This window comes from Amblyomma maculatum, chromosome 2, assembly GCF_055883805.1.
Source record: "Amblyomma maculatum isolate TAMU_Amacu chromosome 2, ASM5588380v1, whole genome shotgun sequence".
Classification (NCBI taxonomy): Eukaryota; Metazoa; Arthropoda; class Arachnida; order Ixodida; family Ixodidae; genus Amblyomma; species Amblyomma maculatum.
In genome coordinates, this window is record NC_139345.1 from 182,717,886 (window position 1) to 182,737,999 (window position 20,114).

General features: G+C 45.5%; 1 protein-coding gene across 1 annotated transcript in view; it reads right to left on the minus strand.

Moving 5' to 3' along the window:
- The window catches only part of Cul2 (cullin 2), a 99,277-nt gene that overhangs the window by 20,374 nt on the left and 58,789 nt on the right, over positions 1–20,114 (minus strand). Inside the window, exons 12-14 of the mRNA XM_084595568.1 lie at positions 14,854–15,000; positions 11,133–11,210; positions 7,413–7,676 (exon numbers count right to left, since the gene is read on the minus strand). Of these exons, the coding sequence (XP_084451694.1) occupies positions 7,413–7,676; positions 11,133–11,210; positions 14,854–15,000 (489 nt within the window). The remainder of the gene's footprint in view (positions 1–7,412; positions 7,677–11,132; positions 11,211–14,853; positions 15,001–20,114) is intronic.

A 20,114-nucleotide genomic window follows, 5' to 3' on the forward strand; every position in this document is an offset into this window, starting at 1 on the left:
ACAGTGAGCAGGTCGCGCCCCTTGCGGTGGCGGAGAGCGCAACTCAAGGAGAAACGTTCCTATTGTTCCCGCGGCGATTGAGAAGGCTGTAAGAAAGAGCGCGCGCTCTCCCCCGAGACCGGCCGTGGCTCCACATGACAGGTCTTTGGCTACAGCTACATTTTAATCAGAGCCAAATAATATTGAGGCAAAGTGTCTTACACCCGTAAGAAATGACCTAATTAGGATCAGTTATGTTTCCATAGTATGACAACTAATTGAGATATAGTAAAACAAATTATACAGTAAAAGCTCGTTAATTCAAATTCCACGGGGCCGCCAGGCCAGTTCGAATTAACCAAAATTCGAACTAATGAAAGTGAGCAAAAATGAAGGCGTTTGATGCCCGGAGGGCACGAAAAACATTTATTTAGCAAAAAAGTCTGTTATCATCTTCTGCTTCTTCTCTCTGAGGGCTACCGTACTCACTCGGTCTTCTAGCATGCGAATGTGACGCAGGGAGTCTTCTTCCCCCTCTTCAAAGCTGAAGAAAAGGCGCGCGACATTCAGCGCTCCCATAACTTCTGCCGCGGATGGACGCACGGGCTCTTGCTCCTCGTCGTCCTCGTCTTCTGCCTCTTCTGGGACAGACTGCTCCCCAACAATTTCAGCGACAATGTCCTCATCACTTAGGGCACCGCACACTGCTGCATCGCTGTCTACTCCAACGTAATCATCAAAACTGACGTCCTGCAGCACAGCACGCACAGCCGCAGGCAGAGGCTCCGGACTCCCATCGTCGCCACTTTCTTTCATACTTCCGGCAGCAAAGCCACAGTGGTGGAAGCAGTTTGCAATTGTGGACGGCGTGACCTGCTCCCATGCACGCACCAACATGTGCATTGCTGTGAGAAATGTGATGGTGCTGGTCTTCTGGTTTCCAGTGCACAAAGTCATGCGCTCGATCATGTGGCGCCTATAGAAACATTTGATGTTTTTGATCACCCCCTGATCCATCGGCTGCAAGGCCGCAGTCGTGTTGGCGGGCAAAAAGACGAGCCTTGTGGCTTTCAGCTCGGCGTCGACTTTGTGTGCCGAGCAGTTATCCACAATGAGGAGAACTTGACGCTTCCCTAGCTCCATCCTCCGATCGAATTTCAAGAGCCATTTTTTAAACAATTCGCCCGTCATCCACGCCTTGCTGTTGGCGGAGTATTCCGTCGGCAGCGTCCTAATGTTCTTGAAACATCTAGGCTTATGTGCCTTGCCGACAACAAAAAGAGGGACCTTCTCCGTTCCGGTCATATTAGTGGCGACCAGAACAGTAATCCGCTCTTTGCTTCACTTGCCGCCAGCGCAGCTGTCCCCTTTAAATGTTACTGTTCTGTCGGGCTGGAGCTTATAAAACAAAGCCGTCTCATCAGCATTGAATATATCATGTGCCGAGTAGCTTTCTAAGTACTGCTGCAGAGCACCGCTTCGCCACGTGGCACAAGTTTCTGCATCCACTTCTTTAACTTCTCCAGACAACACCCGGAAGACAAGATTATGTCTGTCTCTAAACGGTGAAACCATCCTTCGGAGGCGACAAAATCTTCCACATTCAAGCGCAGGGCGAAATCGGCCGCCTTCGCCATGATAATTGGGCCGCTCAGTGGAATGTCAGCGCTTCTCATTTCTTTCACCCACGTGATCACAGCGGTCTCAATTTCCGGATACTTGGCTAACCGAAGCCTTTTTCTGTTGCTGGCGAAATCTTCGGCTTCATAGGCATCCTCGATGGCCTTCCTATTTCGGACGTACGTCGACAACGTGCTTGGTGGAATCCCGTGCTTTTTCGCGATTTCCACTTTGCTGGCCTTCCATTCATCCACCTCGCGTAAAATAGCCACTTTCTCCTTCACCGTCTTGGCACAGTATTTCCCACGCGAACACATCTCGCGGACACAAGCTCACAACAAGCGGCGTGCAAAATGAGGGCTCACGAAATGCAACACGAAACCGTGGTCGATAACACTAAAACGCCGTTCCTTGAAGGAGTCGCGGCAGGAAAGACTGTTTAGTACTTGTTCCAGCACCCTAGCGGCGCCCCGATGGTTGTGCCATCTATCGTTCTGCCGTGAAAGCTTCCAACGATGGTTTTTAACAGCGCCGCTTGGCGGCGCGCAGTTCGAATTATGGGTGGCGGCGCCAATTTTTGAGTGAATTAACGAGCTGTTACGCGCATAGACTTCTATGCACTGCGGACTGGACCACGATGACTATTTCGAATTATCCAAAATTTCGAATTAACGAGTTGTGAATTAACGAGCTTTCACTGTATTATTGAAAACAGCAGGAAGAAATACATATGCACACCGAATTTCATTGTGATATCTCTAATAATAATAAAATTTGTTTTAAGACCAGTGTCTCCCCTTAAATCAATGACTGCAAAGCGGTTGCCGGTCTCGGGCGGCATCTTGAAAGAAAAAGCGGAAACGCTCGCGCTTCAAATGGACATTGACGATTTTAAGTTCAGTGATGGGTGGCTGAGAAACTTTAAACATCAGAATGACCTCAAGTTCAAGGTGTGCGGTGAGAATGGCGCCGTCGACAATGCAGTTATTGAGCAGTACCGCAACGGAAAACTACAGTCTTTGTTGCAGCAGTTCTCTGCTGACAATGTTTTCAACTGCGACGAAACTGGCTTATTTTATAAGATGTTGCCGGAAAGAACGCTTGCTTTTGCTGGTGACCCATGCCACGGTGGCAAGCATAGTAAAGAGTGGCAGCAACATGTCTGGCAGCGAGAAGCTTCCCTTGCTTGTAATCGGGAAGCTGAAGAGCACGCGGTGCTTTAAAGGGGCATTGCTGCCAGTGTTGTACGCAGCAAACAAAAAAGCGTGGGTCACTCAGCAGTTGTTTTGAACGACTCTTTTTCATGCTATGGTGTTTCGGAAGCCTAATACCTCGTCCTTGACTGTTTTGATCCCAGAAATATTCGTATTTTCGTATCAGGCAGTCTGAAAAAAAGAATGCATGAAAAAGACGTACCATTTTGGTACGTCTTTTTCATGCATTCTTTTTTTCAGACTGCCTGATTTTTCGGACGTTTTCGCGTTCCCTAGAGGGTCCGAAAAATCGGTCGTTGACTGTATTTCTATAGGAGTTCTTTCTATATAAACAAAAAAACATTTCAAAATTTTTACATTAAAATGCCAAAGAATGCGCAAAGGAGCCGGAAAAACATCAAGAAAGGCAATTTTTCAATCGAGTTGCCCGCCACAAAAGTGTGTTTAAATCGCCTGCGCGTTCTCGTGCTGCGTCATTTAGCAGTAGCAATAAAAACTACGGCCAACGGCTTGCAGCCTCCGAAATTACACCCCCACAAGCGGTGATTTTGGAGGTCATGAACGGCCATGGCCACAGTTGAGCGGTGCCGCCGAAGTGTTTAAATCGCTCGCGCGTTGCGCATTCGTGTCATCTGGCGGCAGCGACAAAAACTAGCCCATGGCCTCCAAGATCACACCTCCGCACGCGCTATCTCGGAGGTCGCGAATGGTCATAGCCGGACTCGAGCGCCGCCGCCGCTGCTTTAGTGAGCCGTTGTGTTTAGTGAGCCGTTGTGCTTAGTCCATTGCGTTTAGTGAGCCGTTGCGTTTAGTCAGCTGTTGCATGGCCAGACTCAAGCAACGGCGGCAATGCTCGAGTCCAGCCATGCAACAGCTGACAGGCCTGTGACTGGCAATGTCATCGCCATTGCCTCGTCATGGCACAAGCCCCTGCGATGCCTCTGCCACTGCGACCGACCCGTGCGCGCTGTCGTGCAAATTGTGTGCGGAGGCACCATCCTTTCTTGGTATTCATTGTTGCACTTCAACATGGAACGAAAAGAGAGATTTCATGCTTATACCAAGCTTTTAATTAAAAATTGTGCGTTTTCACACCGTATGTTGTCCATATTAGTGGGCATTTTTTTTTTGTTTCATTAGCAAATTTATTTACAGGAATTTGGGCGCTAACATTTATAACGAATATTGGATATAACGAACAAACTTTCGCGACCCATACTACTTCGCTATAACGAGGTTGGACTGTAGCTATAATATAACCTACTAGAACAAATGAATATGATACTAATGTGCTTCAAAAAAGAATTGGCCGTGCACTTCGGCAACATTTAAGGTAGCAACAAGGTGGAGACTGCTGTTACAATCCCCCTAAGGAATGCACAGAGAAAGAAGGAGGAAAAAATGAGGCAAGTGTGAGCCAGAAAAAAGAGTAGGCTGAGATGCCACCTGTGAAAGCATGCATTGCTAGAAGTGTGATCTGCAGGCAGACCAATGCCCACGTTCAGTGCAATTCTCTTTAGGTGCCTAGAAGGTTTGATTTGTAAGGGTTTAATTTCCCAAAGCAACTGAGTCTGTAAGAAATGCCGCATTAAAAGGCTCCAGAAATTTCAACCACCTAGGGTTTTTTTTCGTGCGCTGACATCGCACAGCACACGGGTGCCTTGCTCAATCGTGGACACCCACATTTAATCTTCGCGCTGTCAGGAATGTACTGTTAAGTTTTCGCTGGTTCTCTATCGTGCGTTCAAAACTTTGCGCCTGAAAGCTGGCGTGCTTGGACTGGCCGCACCATCTGTTGAATCTTTCTACAAGTTCGTATTTCTGCCTTGCGCTGTATTGATCGATTACGCAGTGACCACGCCCCCTCCCCCCCCCCCCCTCTTTGCTGGAGGATTGTGGTTGCTCCAAGCCCTACTCTCTCGCACCGAGCGATCATGTGGCTCGCGCATGCGGTTATGAGTTCAAGGGTTATTCTGCCATATGCCACAGGTTTGCAAATTTTTATTTTTATTCAGCAAAGCACTTTGTGGGGCATGCTGATGCATTGTTTCTAATATTTCAAGCGCAACAACGAGGGCACAAAGATACAGAGACAACAGGAAGCGTGTGTCCTGTGTGCCGTCGCTGTTCCGCCAGAAATATTATTTTTATTCTGCTGGCGTGTCTGCTACAGCAAGTAAAGTTCAGGGGCGTCCGCCGTTGCCTCTCCAATAGACCGACACTACTCGATCGCTGCTTTCACTCTCTCACTGTGCCCTCGCTTGAGGCTAGCAGCTGCAAATAAGGTTGTTTTAGCCTCTTTCCATTTCTCTGTCATCTTGATTTCACAATGTGCCATTTCTCTCCGTAGCGCAAGCTACTGAAAGTGCGCCCTTCGTGAGCGTAATACGTACTTCTGGATGGCTGACAGTGCAGGACCTTTGACTGCAGACTGGAGCAATGACTCTTCTGATTCTGAATACGAGCCCAGCTCGGATTTGAACTCGCAAGAAGTATTAAGCAAGGTGTTTTTTCCCATGTTATCCTCATTTATAGTCAGGCTGCTGCTGCTACTGATGTTTATTAAGGGGGGACGCGGGCTTCGAAAGTAAAAAAATCGCGAAAAAGTAGGCTTTTCAATAAGCACATATCTCGGCTGTATGTGTTATAAACTACCCTTTCTATAATTATAAACGCCTAATTCATCGTGGAACTGCTTTAAATTAAATATACAACTGGGCGCGGCAGCCCCAGAGTTGCGAGCAAACAGCAAAAGTACCCAAACATCTCGCATGCGCCATTTCTTTGCCGCTGAACCGAGCGCCGCCATCTTAGTCTTGTTTTGTTTGTAAATGCTTGCCCTTTTCCATGTTGCCTTCGCCGGCGGCGTCCGCGGCGTAGCAGAAGCGTGGCTCGCTTGTGATTGGGGGGCTCGCAGGGATTGTTGAGCTTCCCGCATCTCGAATTCAGGCTGTGATTGGACGAAGCGCGTGCTCCGTGAAAACGTGGGGGACCGCGCGACTGCTATTGGCTGCTGCGCGCGCTGACGCGGTGGTCTCTCCCCGGCGCGTCGTCTGCTCCGGCTACCTACTGAGCTGGAGTTCTTTGTGCGCTCACTGAATCACTTCACGTTTCACCATTTTTGAGATGGCCGTCATCATCGCTCGTTACGGATTCTGGTGGCGTGTTTTGAACGGTTTTGTGCACCTTATGGATCGTCGCACGGTCGGTCACGATACGCGCTAAGAAGTCCAAAACACTGCATATTTCGTCATTCTGTGAATGCCATCCGAATCGCAAAGTTAACAAAGCCCGTTGGCAACAGTCGCGGAGACGCTTCTAGCAGTGCTGCCTCTGCTACACCACTTAGACCGACTGCGCTGCCACTTCCAACTGTGTATCCTTCGCGTCAACGTAAGGAGACTGTGTTTGAAGCATGCCTGCTGTACCGACCATATCAACCTCGGCGATCTCAGCCTCCCGTACCGCATCTGTCATCGCAAGCGATTATGCGTCGTCAGCGTCGTCCACTGTTCGCATGGAAATGCACTTTCTGAGGGAATCGAGGAGAGGGAGGCACAACCTGCTGCTGTGAAAAACAAACTTTAGACTTGAAAATGCTGTTTTAAACTTCAAAGGCCATTTTCCCAGAATGAATTTTTTTCCTGGTATGGTTGCTTATTCCCGCAGTATCTCTGGAACCGCTAATCGGATTCCCACCTGGTTTTTTTTTTTATTGTGTGCCCGAATAAATTTCTGAGGGCAAGACAAGCTCATTTTTTCAAAATATTGAGTATGGAATTTATAATAAACAATCAAAATTGGGCTAATGCAAGTCCAATTAGTGGCACTAACCTCAATGCTGTGCTAAAATTTTTCAGCAAGGAAATAAAAAAAAAAAGGGCTCTGTTTTGCCCTGTGGTACCTATTCAGGAACCTTCATAATGAATTTCGTAGTGCCAACACATTTTGTAAGTTCTCCAGGCATGGTAGAAGGAACCCATGTGAACCATTCTGATATACTTCTGTAACTTGAGTATCAATGTGCACAACTCCATGAAACTTTGCAATTATTTAAATGGCTGTGCCATGAGTCTACCCTGAAAATTTCATTCGATTATCTCAAGAAGCAAAAGAGTTGGTATTCAAAGGTAGCCTCCCCCCTTAACACCACCCGCAGAACACGGAAATGTGCCTATTCCATTAACTATGCTATTTGTATAGAAATCATAATCAAACATAAATCTCTGTGGTCACTTCCTGATATGCTTGTTCCCTGAACCTGAAGCCACGCCGACACTGAGGGTGTGTCACGGCTAGAAACACCAGACAGCGAAAGGGTTAATTAGGTAAAGGTCACTGGAAGGTCAACTGCAGTGCCACGTGAAGATCAGCTCTACCTAGCATACTGAAGCTTTCTCTTCAATTGTGAACTGGTTTATAAGAAAAGAAAGGCGCAGTATCTGTCAAGGTCACTTGAAGATCGAACTGAGACTTGTGCGAGGACTGCTTTACCTAACGTAGTGAAGCTTTCGCTTTAAAAGCAGTGGTGTAGCAACAAGACTTCTACAAAACCCCATGCTCCGATGCACAGCTCAAATACAAGCCCCCGTGTAGTACCTGTGTGCAGAGCAGCAGGCGGGCGTCTAGCAGGCCCTGCAGCTGCCGCAGCAGCTGGTCGTGGGAGAGCCGGGTGGCCTCCTGGAGGTCACGCACAGCCAGGGAGTCGGCCCCCTCAAAGGGCAGCAGCAGGGCCATCTGGTAGGTGCCCAGGCTCACCAGGTAGGAGCGGCGCAAGTAGCACAACCGCACCTCCGCTTGACACAAGTGCTGCAGCCAGCTCAACTTGCGACCACTGAACTTGCTCTGGTAGAAGTGCTCAAACTGCACGCACAGGAAACAAAAGGCGCCCATTCACTATCCCCTCCCTTAGAACGAAATGACGGGAAATCGCACGTCATTCTCCAACAGCTACCACAGCACACACACCCTGTCACATTAGGCACTTTGGGTCAGCTCAACACCCAAGCGGATGGAGTGCCACCATTGTCCACTCGACAGCTTGTCAAGTAAACACGGGACTGTGCACCTTACTGCTACCAACCTTCATGGCATAGCAAGAGCACAGCCCAACGACAACGGCCCCTTTTCAACCCTGTGTGGAAGAAAACCAGAGCACTAGCTTACACTGCTTGTAGAAGTAACTATACTCTGCAACACTGGGCTGCTTCGGAGATGTGGCAGCTGCCAGCAGTCTCACTACAGTAGAATCTCGGTGATACGAAATTCAAAGGGAGACGAAAATTTTCGTATCACCCGAAATTTCGTATCACCAAAAAACGCGCAAAATCCGTTTTCAAGCCTTCCAACAGGTACGAAATATTTATTTTCGTTGAAAGAAATCGCGTATATCCTTCTGCACCTTCTTTTCTGCGAGATCTGATAACAGAGAGTTTTGAAAACTGAACAATTGGGCCGCTGTCTTCTCCCGCACAGACTCTGAGGTCACGGTGCGCCGCAGAACATCGATGGCGTGCATCGTTTCTGCTGCCGTCGGCGGTGGGTCATCAATGCTTTGGTCGTCGTCATCTTCGTCACTGCATGGAATGCCAGGCTGTGATGACGCTTCCTCCGCAATATCTTCAACCGTGCGGAGACCACAGGTGGCGAGGTCGTTGTCCGCGGTGACGAAATCGTCGACGCAACAGTCGACGTCAAGTTGATTCCAGACATCGATGGGAATCGGGTCTGGCACTTGCGAGGCAGTAGCCACAGCGGATTTGAAAACCCCACACTTCGCGAAACAATTGGCGATGGTCATAGGAACGACGCGATCCCAGGCAATTGCAAGAAAATGCACAGTGTCCAGAAGAGTGATCTGGAGATTCGCGTCCTTCCTTTCAATCTTCGCGAGGAGGCGGCGCGCGCACCAACAAAGCTTTAAAATAGTGCTTAACATTCCTTATAATCCCAGCATCCAGTGGTTCCAAATGACTTGTTGCGTTCGGGGGTAGGAACACCACCTTAACACTCTGTAGTGCCATTTGTTTTGGATGGGCGGTGCACTGGTCCAGCAGCAAAACTATTTTTCTGTTGTGGCAAGACATCTTGCGGTCGAGGTACGTGACAAATTCCATAAACAAAGAAGACGTCATCCATGCTTTTTTGTTCGCCTTGTAGATGCAGGGCAATCGACCGGCTGCCTTAAAGCATCGGGGCTTTTGATATTTGCCAATGACTGTCAGCGGCATCTTTTCCGATCCGTCGGCGTTGCAACAAAACAAAACTGTGATACGTTATTTGCTCTTTTGTCCACCCCAGCAGGCATCGCCTTTAAAGCACAAACTTTTTTCGGGCTGGAGATTGTAAAACAGCCCTGCTTCATCTACATTAAAAACATCACGTGCCTCATATCCCGCTATGTAAGACGGCAGTGTGGTTGTCATCCAGTCTTCCACGGCGGAGGCGTCGACTTTTTTTCCTTCGCCACAAACGGTCTTGTAGGAAAGATTATGACGCACCTTGAACTAGTGAATCTATCCACCGGAGGCCTGAAAGTCACCAATTCTAAGTGTGAGTGCGATGTCCGCTGCCTTCTCACGAAGCGCTTTTCCATCGATGCTGACGCCGGCCGCCGTGACCTCTCTGAACCACGTTAGAACCTCTTCCAACTTCACATGGTGGGCAGTTTTGGCTTCTTTAGAATTCATCGCGAAGTGCTGCACATTCTGCATAATTTGGCCGCGCTGACCAACGATCGTTGACAACGTTGACAGCGGCAGGCCTAGCTCCTTAGCCATGTCAGTGCACCTTTTCTTGGGCTCTTTGTCCACCTTATTTAAAATTTCCAATTTGTCTTTAAAGGTCAGCGCCTTTCTCTTCCGTGACATTGCAGTATGATGTACCTTTTCGCGTTGCCGAGATGATCACAAAACGACGCGCTATCAACGCGGTGTCAGCCTCAACAAACGAGAAAACGAAGCAACGTGTAGCAACGTGTTGCCGCTGCAGCGGAGACTCCGGAAAGCGGAAGAGCGTGGCCTGCAGGGCAGCGGAGAAATGTGGAGAGGGCCGCAAGGCCGTGCGCATAACTAAAAAAAAAAAAAATACAAAATGCGAGGGGAGGGGAGAGAAAGAGAGAGAGCGGGAGGGGGGGGGGGGGGGGGGGCAAGATATTGCCGCCTTCCTTCGCCAACTTCGCTGCTGCCGCGGGTTGCCAAGCCGGTTTTTTCCCGCTGTAATTTTTTTTTTTGTCTTTCGCGCGTGTGTGCGTGATCCGTACTATCAGTGCTGCGCCGCTGCGCACGCTTTTCTCGCTGTGCGTGTGTGCGTGGGCCTCGACCGGTCGTGATACCGAAGTTCATATCACCCTTAGCGAAAAGAAAAAGTGTTCGGAACATCCGATTTTTTGCCCACTGAACGCAATGCAATTCGGCCGGGGAATTTTATGAATTCGTATCACACCGAATTTCGTATCAGCCGAGTTCGTATCACCGAGATTCTACTGAAGCAGACTTTTACAAAATGATCAGAAGGATAGACTGTTGGGCAAGTTGGAGCATGGCTAGTAGATACAAGGTGTCAGAACGCACATCATTTAGTGCCATGTCTGTGTCCATTCTTTGTTCGTCCTGCGCATTCTTGCACCTTGCATCTACTTTTACAAAATGAATATTAATTCAAGCCTATTATTGTAGTGTATGGGGCCCCATGGCCCCCTCTTAGTGTTTCAAACTATGGAGCCTCTTTTCTATTTGTATTCATGCTTACATAAGCAGCCTGATTGTGCATGAGCAAGCTGTCAATCGTGAAAGCAGAGGGGCGGGGGGCATGTTGTAGATAAGGGCGTTGGAAGCAATGCTGAAGGATTTTGTCCAGCTGGATCCCTGCGAGAGGCAGTTGCATGGCCGGCGAGCACCGTGGACTAGCCTGATGTAAACAAAGAGTGGAGTGGAGCCTTGCCTGGATGAAGACTGAAGCTGTGCCTGTGGGGTTGGTTTAGGCGTTTTCAAGAATTCAACAGTGTTGTAAAATAAATCAAAGGAACTTTCAAGCATTTCCCATTTCCTGGCCAATTTCTTATATGTACCAGTGACCGTTGGTGTCAGTGCTGAGGCAAGGGAGGCCTCTAAGTGTGCACAGTGGTGACATCTGCAGCTGCACATGGCAGCTACAGAACTTCGCATTCCAACAGTTTCCGAGGTCTGAGACTGAAAGAAAATGCAGCAATAAATGCACACACAAAATGCAAAATTCATGTATATTCATCTGATTTAATGATTACTTTCCATGGAGTGATGACAGAACGCAGGCAGCAAAAGGTGACAATGACACACGCACCTTCTGGACACTCCTCTCCAGCTCGAGGGGAATCGCGAATGGCGACACTGCACTCTGCCCCAGGGGCCAGGCTCCAGCCTGCAACAAGGAAATTAAAATGGCAAACAGAGGAAAAACTTGCATCCTAGAAAGCCGAAGCAAACAAAATGCTTTTTCACAAAATCCACCATCACCACGAATATTCATACATGGCATCAACATCACTTACATCCCTGGCACAGATGAAGCACTAGATAACGGTGAAATATTATCCCACAGATAGTCTTTGTCAAAAGTGTAGAGCTCAGAGGGTCTGCTTCTAAGCCACTTCGTGCACCTTGTAACGAGTCTCCAGTGGGCCGAATCTCTTGATGGTAAGAAGATTTTTAATCCTATTCTCTCCTATGGCAAGGACCTCCATTAATGCTATATCAGTGCTACTACACGGCTCAAAGGCAGACCGGCGTGACCGGTAGCATGCGAAAGACATAGAAAACCGGTCATGCTGAAATAACATAGTCATCCATTTCACCGATTGCAAGGACTGTGAGGCGTTTTTCAATCATATTACAATCACTGCCAAATATAAAGATCTGACCTCACACCTCATTTCAGAGACATTTCACATTCATAAATTTGGTGGCACATGTGTCAGCCAACTGTCGGTAGTTTTATTCTCACAAGAGCTCACCTATCTCAATTAGGGACGGTTTTGATGGCTCTCGTGAGTATCTCAGGACCATGAATGTGCCTCAATTCAATTTTCCTTCTGTGCTCTGGCTATCTGCTTTATATTGCTCCTTGTGTCGCAATAAACCATTTGGTTGTTAGTCAGCGCATGTGTCTGTCTCGCCTTTCCACTAGTCCTGTCTGTTACCGCTATTTCTTCACTTCGCTCAACATGAACCAACCAGCCCAACAAAGCCCACTTCTTGAATTGCAGTACTCAATAATTTCGAATAATCGGTTGAGCAGACAAGTATGCAATATCTGATTAGATTGGAATGTTTGGTTTTACTCAAAATCTCAAAGTATTATCAGTCACCATCCCAAGACACAACCCACAGACTCTGCATGTAGGTTGCCTCCTTCAATTTCCAATGACCATTTTTTGAAGAAGACAACAAGCATGACAAAGCTTCAATACATTGTTCCCTTTTAGCTTGTGCAACAGGATTGCATACCGGAAAAATACATTTTCGAAAATTATTATTACAGATCAACTTTGTTATGTGCAAAAAGTAATGAAATATTCATTTTGAAATTATTTGAAGCAAGTTACTACAGTGGAACTTCACTTGAACGAACTTCAAAGAACCTAAGGAAAATGTTTGTTAAAGTGAAAGTTCACTGAACTGAAATGAGTGCACAGAAGCTTGTTTCTATCGGCTCCAAGAGGCATCTGGTGTTCAAATCACATGTCAACCCAATTTCAATTTGTCCCTGCGTTCATTTGCAAGCGAAGACTGCAGTAACCTTTTGCAGCCCTTTTCAACCTAGGACGGCCGTGACTCTCGAACTGTGTACAAGTTCCCATGAACATTGCCGGGCACAACAGTCTGCTGGGCAGCAAAGGCCTTCATTTCGTCCATGCAGGTCTCTGTTTCAGCAGATCACAGTTAACCAGCATGTATATGTACAGCTCTCTTGGAGCTAAAGACTTAGTAGGGCTGAAGCTCGGACTATGGCTGGCTATGACTGCGGAGAAAATTGAGCGTGCAAAGCTAGCTATGAATTCCGCTGGCTACAGGCTTTTTTAGATAGCCAAATCAGTTTAATGCTAAATGACGGCCAGTTTTTGTCACACGGTAATGAAACATGGTTCTCAACGTACAGATATTCAACAAAAAGAGAGAGTTGTGCTAGTTGAAATGCTCATATGACGTGGGAGACACAGGACAACGCCGCGGATAGAACTGAAATGAGCAAGAACTGAATTCCGCTAAAATGAAGGTCGTTTGCATAGCGTTCAATGGAGGAGCTTTGATGGGGAAATTTAATAAAGTTCATACGACTGAATATGTTTAAATGACGTTAATTCTACTGCAACTGCTTTGAATGTACTTTAAGCCGGAAAACCACTTGTATTCGCACAGGCCTAATAAAAATAAATGGATTTCAAAACACCAAACTGTTATTTAGCCTTTCTTGGTTTAAAAAGATACTTTAGTATTTGAATATTTGAGAAAATATGCTGGAACTACGCTATAGTAAACTCGGATATAGTAAAGTGAAACTGAAGTCCCAGTTCACCTTCCATAGGCAACTGTACATTTTCCTCCCTTTATAGTAAAGACATATTTGATAAAAATCGGTTATAGTAAAGTGCGTCTGGCAGTGGCGACGCCTTCCCACGAAATGGCATCGTCGCACGTGGGCTACCCAAAATCGCGAAGCAATTTTTAAAGAAAAAAAGAAAAAAAAAACCAAAGTGTTCCCTAAATGGCTTCACCACTACACTTAGTACAATTCAGGAAAAGCCAACTTTATGTAAGCCTTGGAGCCGTGAGGGAAAGCATGCAGCGTATAGGAAAAAAAAAAATTAAATTAAAGCCACCTACAAGCATGGAAAGAAGGCGCAATACGTTTAGAAAGCAAAGGAGAGTAAAAGAAATAGGGAAGAGAAGAAACGACTGAACATTCAGAGCACTGTGCAGCACGAGGCAACAGTGACAAGAACTGGAGGCGCGGCATGTACAGTTTTGCAGCACCTGACTGCCACGCACATTTTTTCTCTATTAATCTTCTTACCGACAGAGACAGCAGAAGATGATGCCGTGCTCGTGCAACGCTTTGGCTTTCACATGAAATCAAACTCAGTTGTATTCATAGCCACGTACTTTCACAAGATGTAAGCAAAAAAAGAAAAGATGAAGAGACGATAAGAGAGAGATGGAAGGCATTTGAGAGTGTTTTTTTCATTAAGCAACAAGATGTGTTCAGAAGGTAGCCATTTAGTTACCAAATGGCAAAGGACGATGTTATTGCCAACCACTGATATAGTAAAGACCCTGGTATAATGAAGATTTTTCCCAGGGTCAGTGACTTTACTATAAAGGGGTTCTACTGTATTTGCCTCAAGCCTTAAACCAGTATTTGCACGCCCCTACATAAGACATAAGTGTATATAGTCGAAAAATGACATCTTCACCCAACACTAACAGGACAGAAGAGCTTGCTGAATGCAGTCACGAAAAAATGCAAGTCACTCAATATGCTCTGCAAGCCCAGTGGTCTTTGCCTCTGTGACAAAAACAAAACACCACAACACTTTATGAGACAACTCCTTTAGATCAAAGTGGTGATTTGCAAAGACTTAGAGAAGGCCCTGACTGGAGGCTTTGGTGGTTTCGGTTGTGAAACCCACTTTACAATAGCTGACCAAATCAAGACACTTAAGCCTGACTGGAAAATAAATGACGTGCCATTTCTCGTTCGATAATGCATGTATCTCGTTGTAGACAAGTGTTGACTTACTTCAGTAAAGCAAAAAATAGGCCAGTTGGTGATTCATCACGTTTCCCTCAAATAAACAAAAAACATTTCCCATGCTTAAAATTTCGTCTAGCAATTACCTCTTGGCTTAAGTAGCAAGGAAAGCTCTAACAAGAGGATGTTGCTCCTTGTCGTAAAGGAACACCGTCAATGACAGTAATGGTTGTGAACCCAGCTTCTCTGCAGGCCCAAGTTGCGCCTGACCACGGACACTGTGCTGGTTTTGGCAGCTGCTTTGTTCACTCACCTGCAGCACGTAGATGGAGAAGTTGATGCCCAGGTCAATGTTCTCAGCCTTCAGGTATGAGCTGAACTTGTTGTTAAGGTCATTGCTCACGCTCATGTCCGTGAACATCCGATGCAGCTTGCTTGTGAACTCATAGCCGCAAGCTTGCTGCATAGTCGAAGCCAGGAACACCACTGTTATGCAAATTTGCCTGGGTGCTGCCATTTTCCAATAGCCTCCGCAAATACTCTAGCGATCCTGGAATTCTTCACTGGCCTTTGATGCAAAGATAGTGGCCAATCAAGAGCAATCATTTCACAGAAAAAGGGGCAAATTTAGATGGCTGCAACCTAGTCAGGGCAGAATTAGAATTCCTAGCACTGAACTTTACTCAAGAACTTCTAGAAGTCACTTAGCTCTGCAGACCACAAACACCACATCTGCAGCACAACATATCTGCAAACAAAAACACACTCTAACCAACAAAAATGTTCCATTCAGGTCACCAAAAGCAGAAAAAACTATTTCTTTGAATTAAAGATCAGCAAGCCCTTCCAAAGTATCGCAAAGCTTGTGGGCAATAAGCTTCATTTTAAACCTTTAGTGTTACTGACATACCCGTACGTTCTCCATTCTGCATTTAAAAATGCGAACCAGAACACAAAGCAAGTGCTCCCGGAGTGGTGCCACAATATGTGGTATATTTAGAGAATTTATAGAAGCTGTCCTCTCGCAACAACAGTTTGTCACCTCAAGGTCGCAGATTGCATAAAAAACATGCCGCCCCTTACACCTGGGAATGCATGGTCACTTAGCACTTGTGCCGTGTATTCTACCTGCAAAAGGAGTGGAGGCACGAAGAATTGAAAGCTTTCCTACGCTTGAAATTCTTTGTTCAAATATCTATGTGTGTAATTCACAACTTTCTGAAGTATATATTTTTTTAATCATTCTCTCGCCATGCCTGCTACGGGGTGTCAAGTTATCGCCTTGCTCACCGCTATGAGCAGAAAGTCGTGACTGCACCATTCTTTTATCTCTCTTTTGTCTTCACGTCCTTCATCGTTGCATCACAAGCTATGCCACTTTTACAATGTCGAGGCAGCTGAGAGTCCTAACTCCTTGTGGGTGCATTGCGCCCAGATAAAATAAAAAACATGACACTGAAAGGGCTAACCCCTATTGTAACTGCAACAATAACTACAAATACTTTATATACTTGCAACATGTTAATACTAAGAATGTAGGAATATTTGAAATTTCAAACACGAATAAAGTATGTTTACTATTCGGAATTTTCAAATCCACCGAAGTTTTATTACAATGCTCGCTTCACTGCATGGGCTGTGTAGTCAAGCATCATGACAGCAGCATTTTTTTTTGAAGAGGGACCTTCTCTTTTGTAAAAAGGGCCTTCCCGACAGTGTGCGCACTTGACGAACCCGAGAGAAACATCACTTCGGTTTCATCTGAAATGCAGACATTGTGCAGGTGTTTATTACATAAAATTACTGCGATGAAAATGATTTTTGCCAGTTTTTTCAGGCCCCTTCAATAATTTGAGCTTTCAGTTAATTCCGACATTCTTCTGTTCCCTTGAAGGATAAATGAGGTGCTCATTACATAAAGTTACTGTGATGAAAATGATTTTTGCCAGTTTTTTCAGGCCCATAAAATATTTGAGCTTTCAGTTAATTCTGACATTCTTCTGTACCCTTGAAGGATGTATTAATGAGGTGTTCATTACATAAATTACTGTGATGAAAATGATTTTTGCCAGTCTTTTCAGACTCATTCAATAATTTGCGCTTTCAGCTAATTCTGACATTCTTCTGTTCCCTTGAAGGATGAATTAATGAGGTGTTCATTACATAAAGTTACTGTAATGAAAATGATTTTTGCCAGTTTTTTCAGGCCCATTCAATAATTTGAGCTTACAGTTAATTCTGACATTCTTCTGACCCCTTGAAAGATGAATTAATGAGGTGTTCATTACATAAAATTACTGTGAGAGACATAATTTTTGCCAGTTTTTTCAGGCCCATTAAATAATCTGAGCTTTCAATTAATTCTGACATTCTTCTGTCCCCTTGAAGGATAAATTAATGAGGTGTTCATTGCATAAATTTACTGTGATGAAAATGATTTTTGCGTTTTCCCAGGCCCATTCAATAATTTGAGCTTACAGTTAATTCTGACATTCTTCTGTCCCCTTGAAAGATGAATTAATGAGGTGTTCATTACATAAATTAACTGTGAGAGAAATAATTTTTGCCAGTTTTTTCAGGCCCATTCAATAATCTGAGCTTTCAGTTAATCCTGACATTCTTCTGTCCCCTTGAAGGATAAATTAATGAGGTGTTCATTGCATAAAATTACTGTGATGAAAATGATTTTTGCCAGTTTTCCCAGGCCCATTCAATAATTTGAGCTTTCGGTTAATCCTGAGATTCTTCTGTCCCCTTGAAAGATGAATTATTGAGGTGTTCATTACATAAAGTTACTGTGATGAAAATGCTTTTTGCCAGATTTTTCAGGCCCATTCAATAATTTGAGCTTTCAGTTAATTCTGACATTCTTCTGTCCCCTTGAAGGATGAATTAATGAGGTGTTGTTCATTACATAAAATTACTGCGATGAAAATGCTTTTTGCCAGTTTTTTCAGGCCCATTCAATAATTTGAGCTTGCAGTTAATTCTGACATTCTTCTGTCCCCTTGAAAGATGAATTAATGAGGTGATCATTACATCAAATAACTGTGAGAGAAATAATTTTTGGCAGTTTTTTCAGGCCCATTCAATAATCTGAGCTTTCAGTTAATTCTGACATTCTTCTGTCCCCTTGAAAGATTAATTATTGAGGTGTTCATTACATAAAGTTACAGCGATGAAAATGATTTTTGCCAGTTTTTTCAGGTCTATTCAATAATTTGAGCTTTCAGTTAATTCTGACATTCTTCTGTACCCTTGAAGGATGAATTAATGACAGTTCGCTACATTTAGCAGCTCCATGACAGTGCTACTAGCCTTCATGCAGGTCTTTCCTGTACAAAAAGAGTGGTATATGAAATCCTGCACCATATTTATACTAAATTTTTCCGTAGTATATATACTGTGAAATAGTATCGCGGTTGCTGCTCACGGTTTCCAGCATCAGAACGGGCGCATGCACTGACCGAGAAATTCGCAGTAAAAAGTTTCTGCAGCGTTTCTGCCAAAACCAATACAGAATCAAACCCTTTAGACAGCAATATATCCATCGCACAAAAATAAAAATTTGATGCCGAAATTCCAGCGTTTTGTCTCTTTATGCATCCTGTGACACAAGAAGCTAAAGGTTGTGTCAGTAAGGATGCCGTAAACAGGAGGATGCAAGCCGAGTTTACATAAATAAACACTGCTTTTTTATTGTTAGGAAGTAAAGCGAACGATGAGGCCCCTCCACAAGGATACTCAGAGATGGCGAACTCCGATATCTCCTCCTCCCCCTTTCCATTAATGTTTCAGTACCTCCAATCCTGCTGACAAAGACAGAGGGCAATTTCAGTGCCGATACAGCTGCAGTTGATCAACATACCTGCCAACCTAGCAGCATAAAAATTTGGGAGCCCGCCGTGGCGGCAACGGGGATTGAGTTCATTTTTTTTTTAGTTTACCAATTTGAAAAGTACTGAGGCTGAAACATCAGACAGAGGTGAGAGTGGCAGCCCACTAGTATATTTTGAACTTATCTCTGTATAGCTCATGAGAACCCCTGGACTCCTGGTGCTAGCAGTGGAAGGGGGGGGGGGGGCAACCTTACTTGTGAAGTGACCTGGCAGTCGCAGACTTCGCAAGCTTCAAGAACTTGTCATGGCTATATCGCGCGACTTGAGTGCGTATAGAACAAGGTTTCCATTTTTCCGTCTAGTGGCCTCTTCATGGAGTTCTTGCAAACAAAGCAATCGGCTTTCGACATGCTGCGAATCCTCGAGGGAGGAATTTGCCATGATGGGATACATTTGCGACGCGCTATCATTGCTTCCATCCCCAGCGATTGCGAAAGCACAGTGTCTCAGACTCCAGAATTGAACTTTCGGCATCTGCAGCCATTTCCCCGACGATGGCAGTTGCTTTGGTACGTCCGCATCCGTAGCGCTTCACGTCATCACATTTCGAGAACATTTTCCGAAATAAAGGTCCCGCTTCATCACTCACGCTTAGCGGCAGCTTGTGTTCAACAAGAAATCCTGTGATGAGGCACTCTGCTCGTATCACACTGTCTTCGCTGTTGTTTTGGAAAAAAGTGCCGATGGTACCCTGCCCTTCTGCAGCACGAACATACTTCTTATGCTTTCGTGAAGCAATGTGTACCTTAATGTTGTTCTTGCCGCCGTGCGTAACGCTCACATCACAGGCGCACATGGTACAGAATCCATATTTGTCACCTTTTCGTGAACTGTCAAAGCATGGAAACTCAGTCGTGTACGATTTCCGAAATACTTGCAAGTACTTCTTGGTTTTCGAAAGCGCCTTTTCATGGAGTTCTAGCAAACAAAGCAATCGGCTTTCGACATGCCGCGAATCCTCGAGGGAGGAATTTGCCATGATGGGATACATTTGCGACGCGCTATCATTGCTTCCATCCCCAGCGATTGCGAAAGCACAGTGTCTCAGACTCCAGAATTGAACTTTCGGCATCTGCAGCCATTTCCCCGACGATGGCAGTTGCTTTGGTACGTCCGCATCCGTAGCGCTTCGCGTCATCACATTTCGAGAACATTTTCCGAAATAAAGGTCCCGCTTCATCACTCACGCTTAGCGGCAGGTTGTGTTCAACAAGAAATCCTGTGATGAGGCACTCTGCTCGTATCACACTGTCTTCGCTGTTGTTTTGGAAAAAAGTGCCGATGGTACCCTGCCCTTCTGCAGCACGAACATACTTCTTATGCTTTCGTGAAGCAATGTGTACCTTAATGTTGTTCTTGCCGCCGTGCGTAACGCTCACATCACAGGCGCACATGGTACAGAATCCATATTTGTCACCTTTTCGTGAACTGTCAAAGCATGGAAACTCAGTCGTGTACGATTTCCGAAATACTTGCAAGTACTTCTTGGTTTTCGAAAGCGCCATCGATTGTTCCAACTCGAGGAAACACAGAGTAGCAAGCGTTTTACACTTCACTTACTTCACTCGACGACCTTAGAAAGCCAACTGACGCCTAGCACGGCTAGCATACTCACGACCCACGATCATATAACGTCTGGATTGCTAAATGACGAGCCACTCCGGAAAGTCAAATA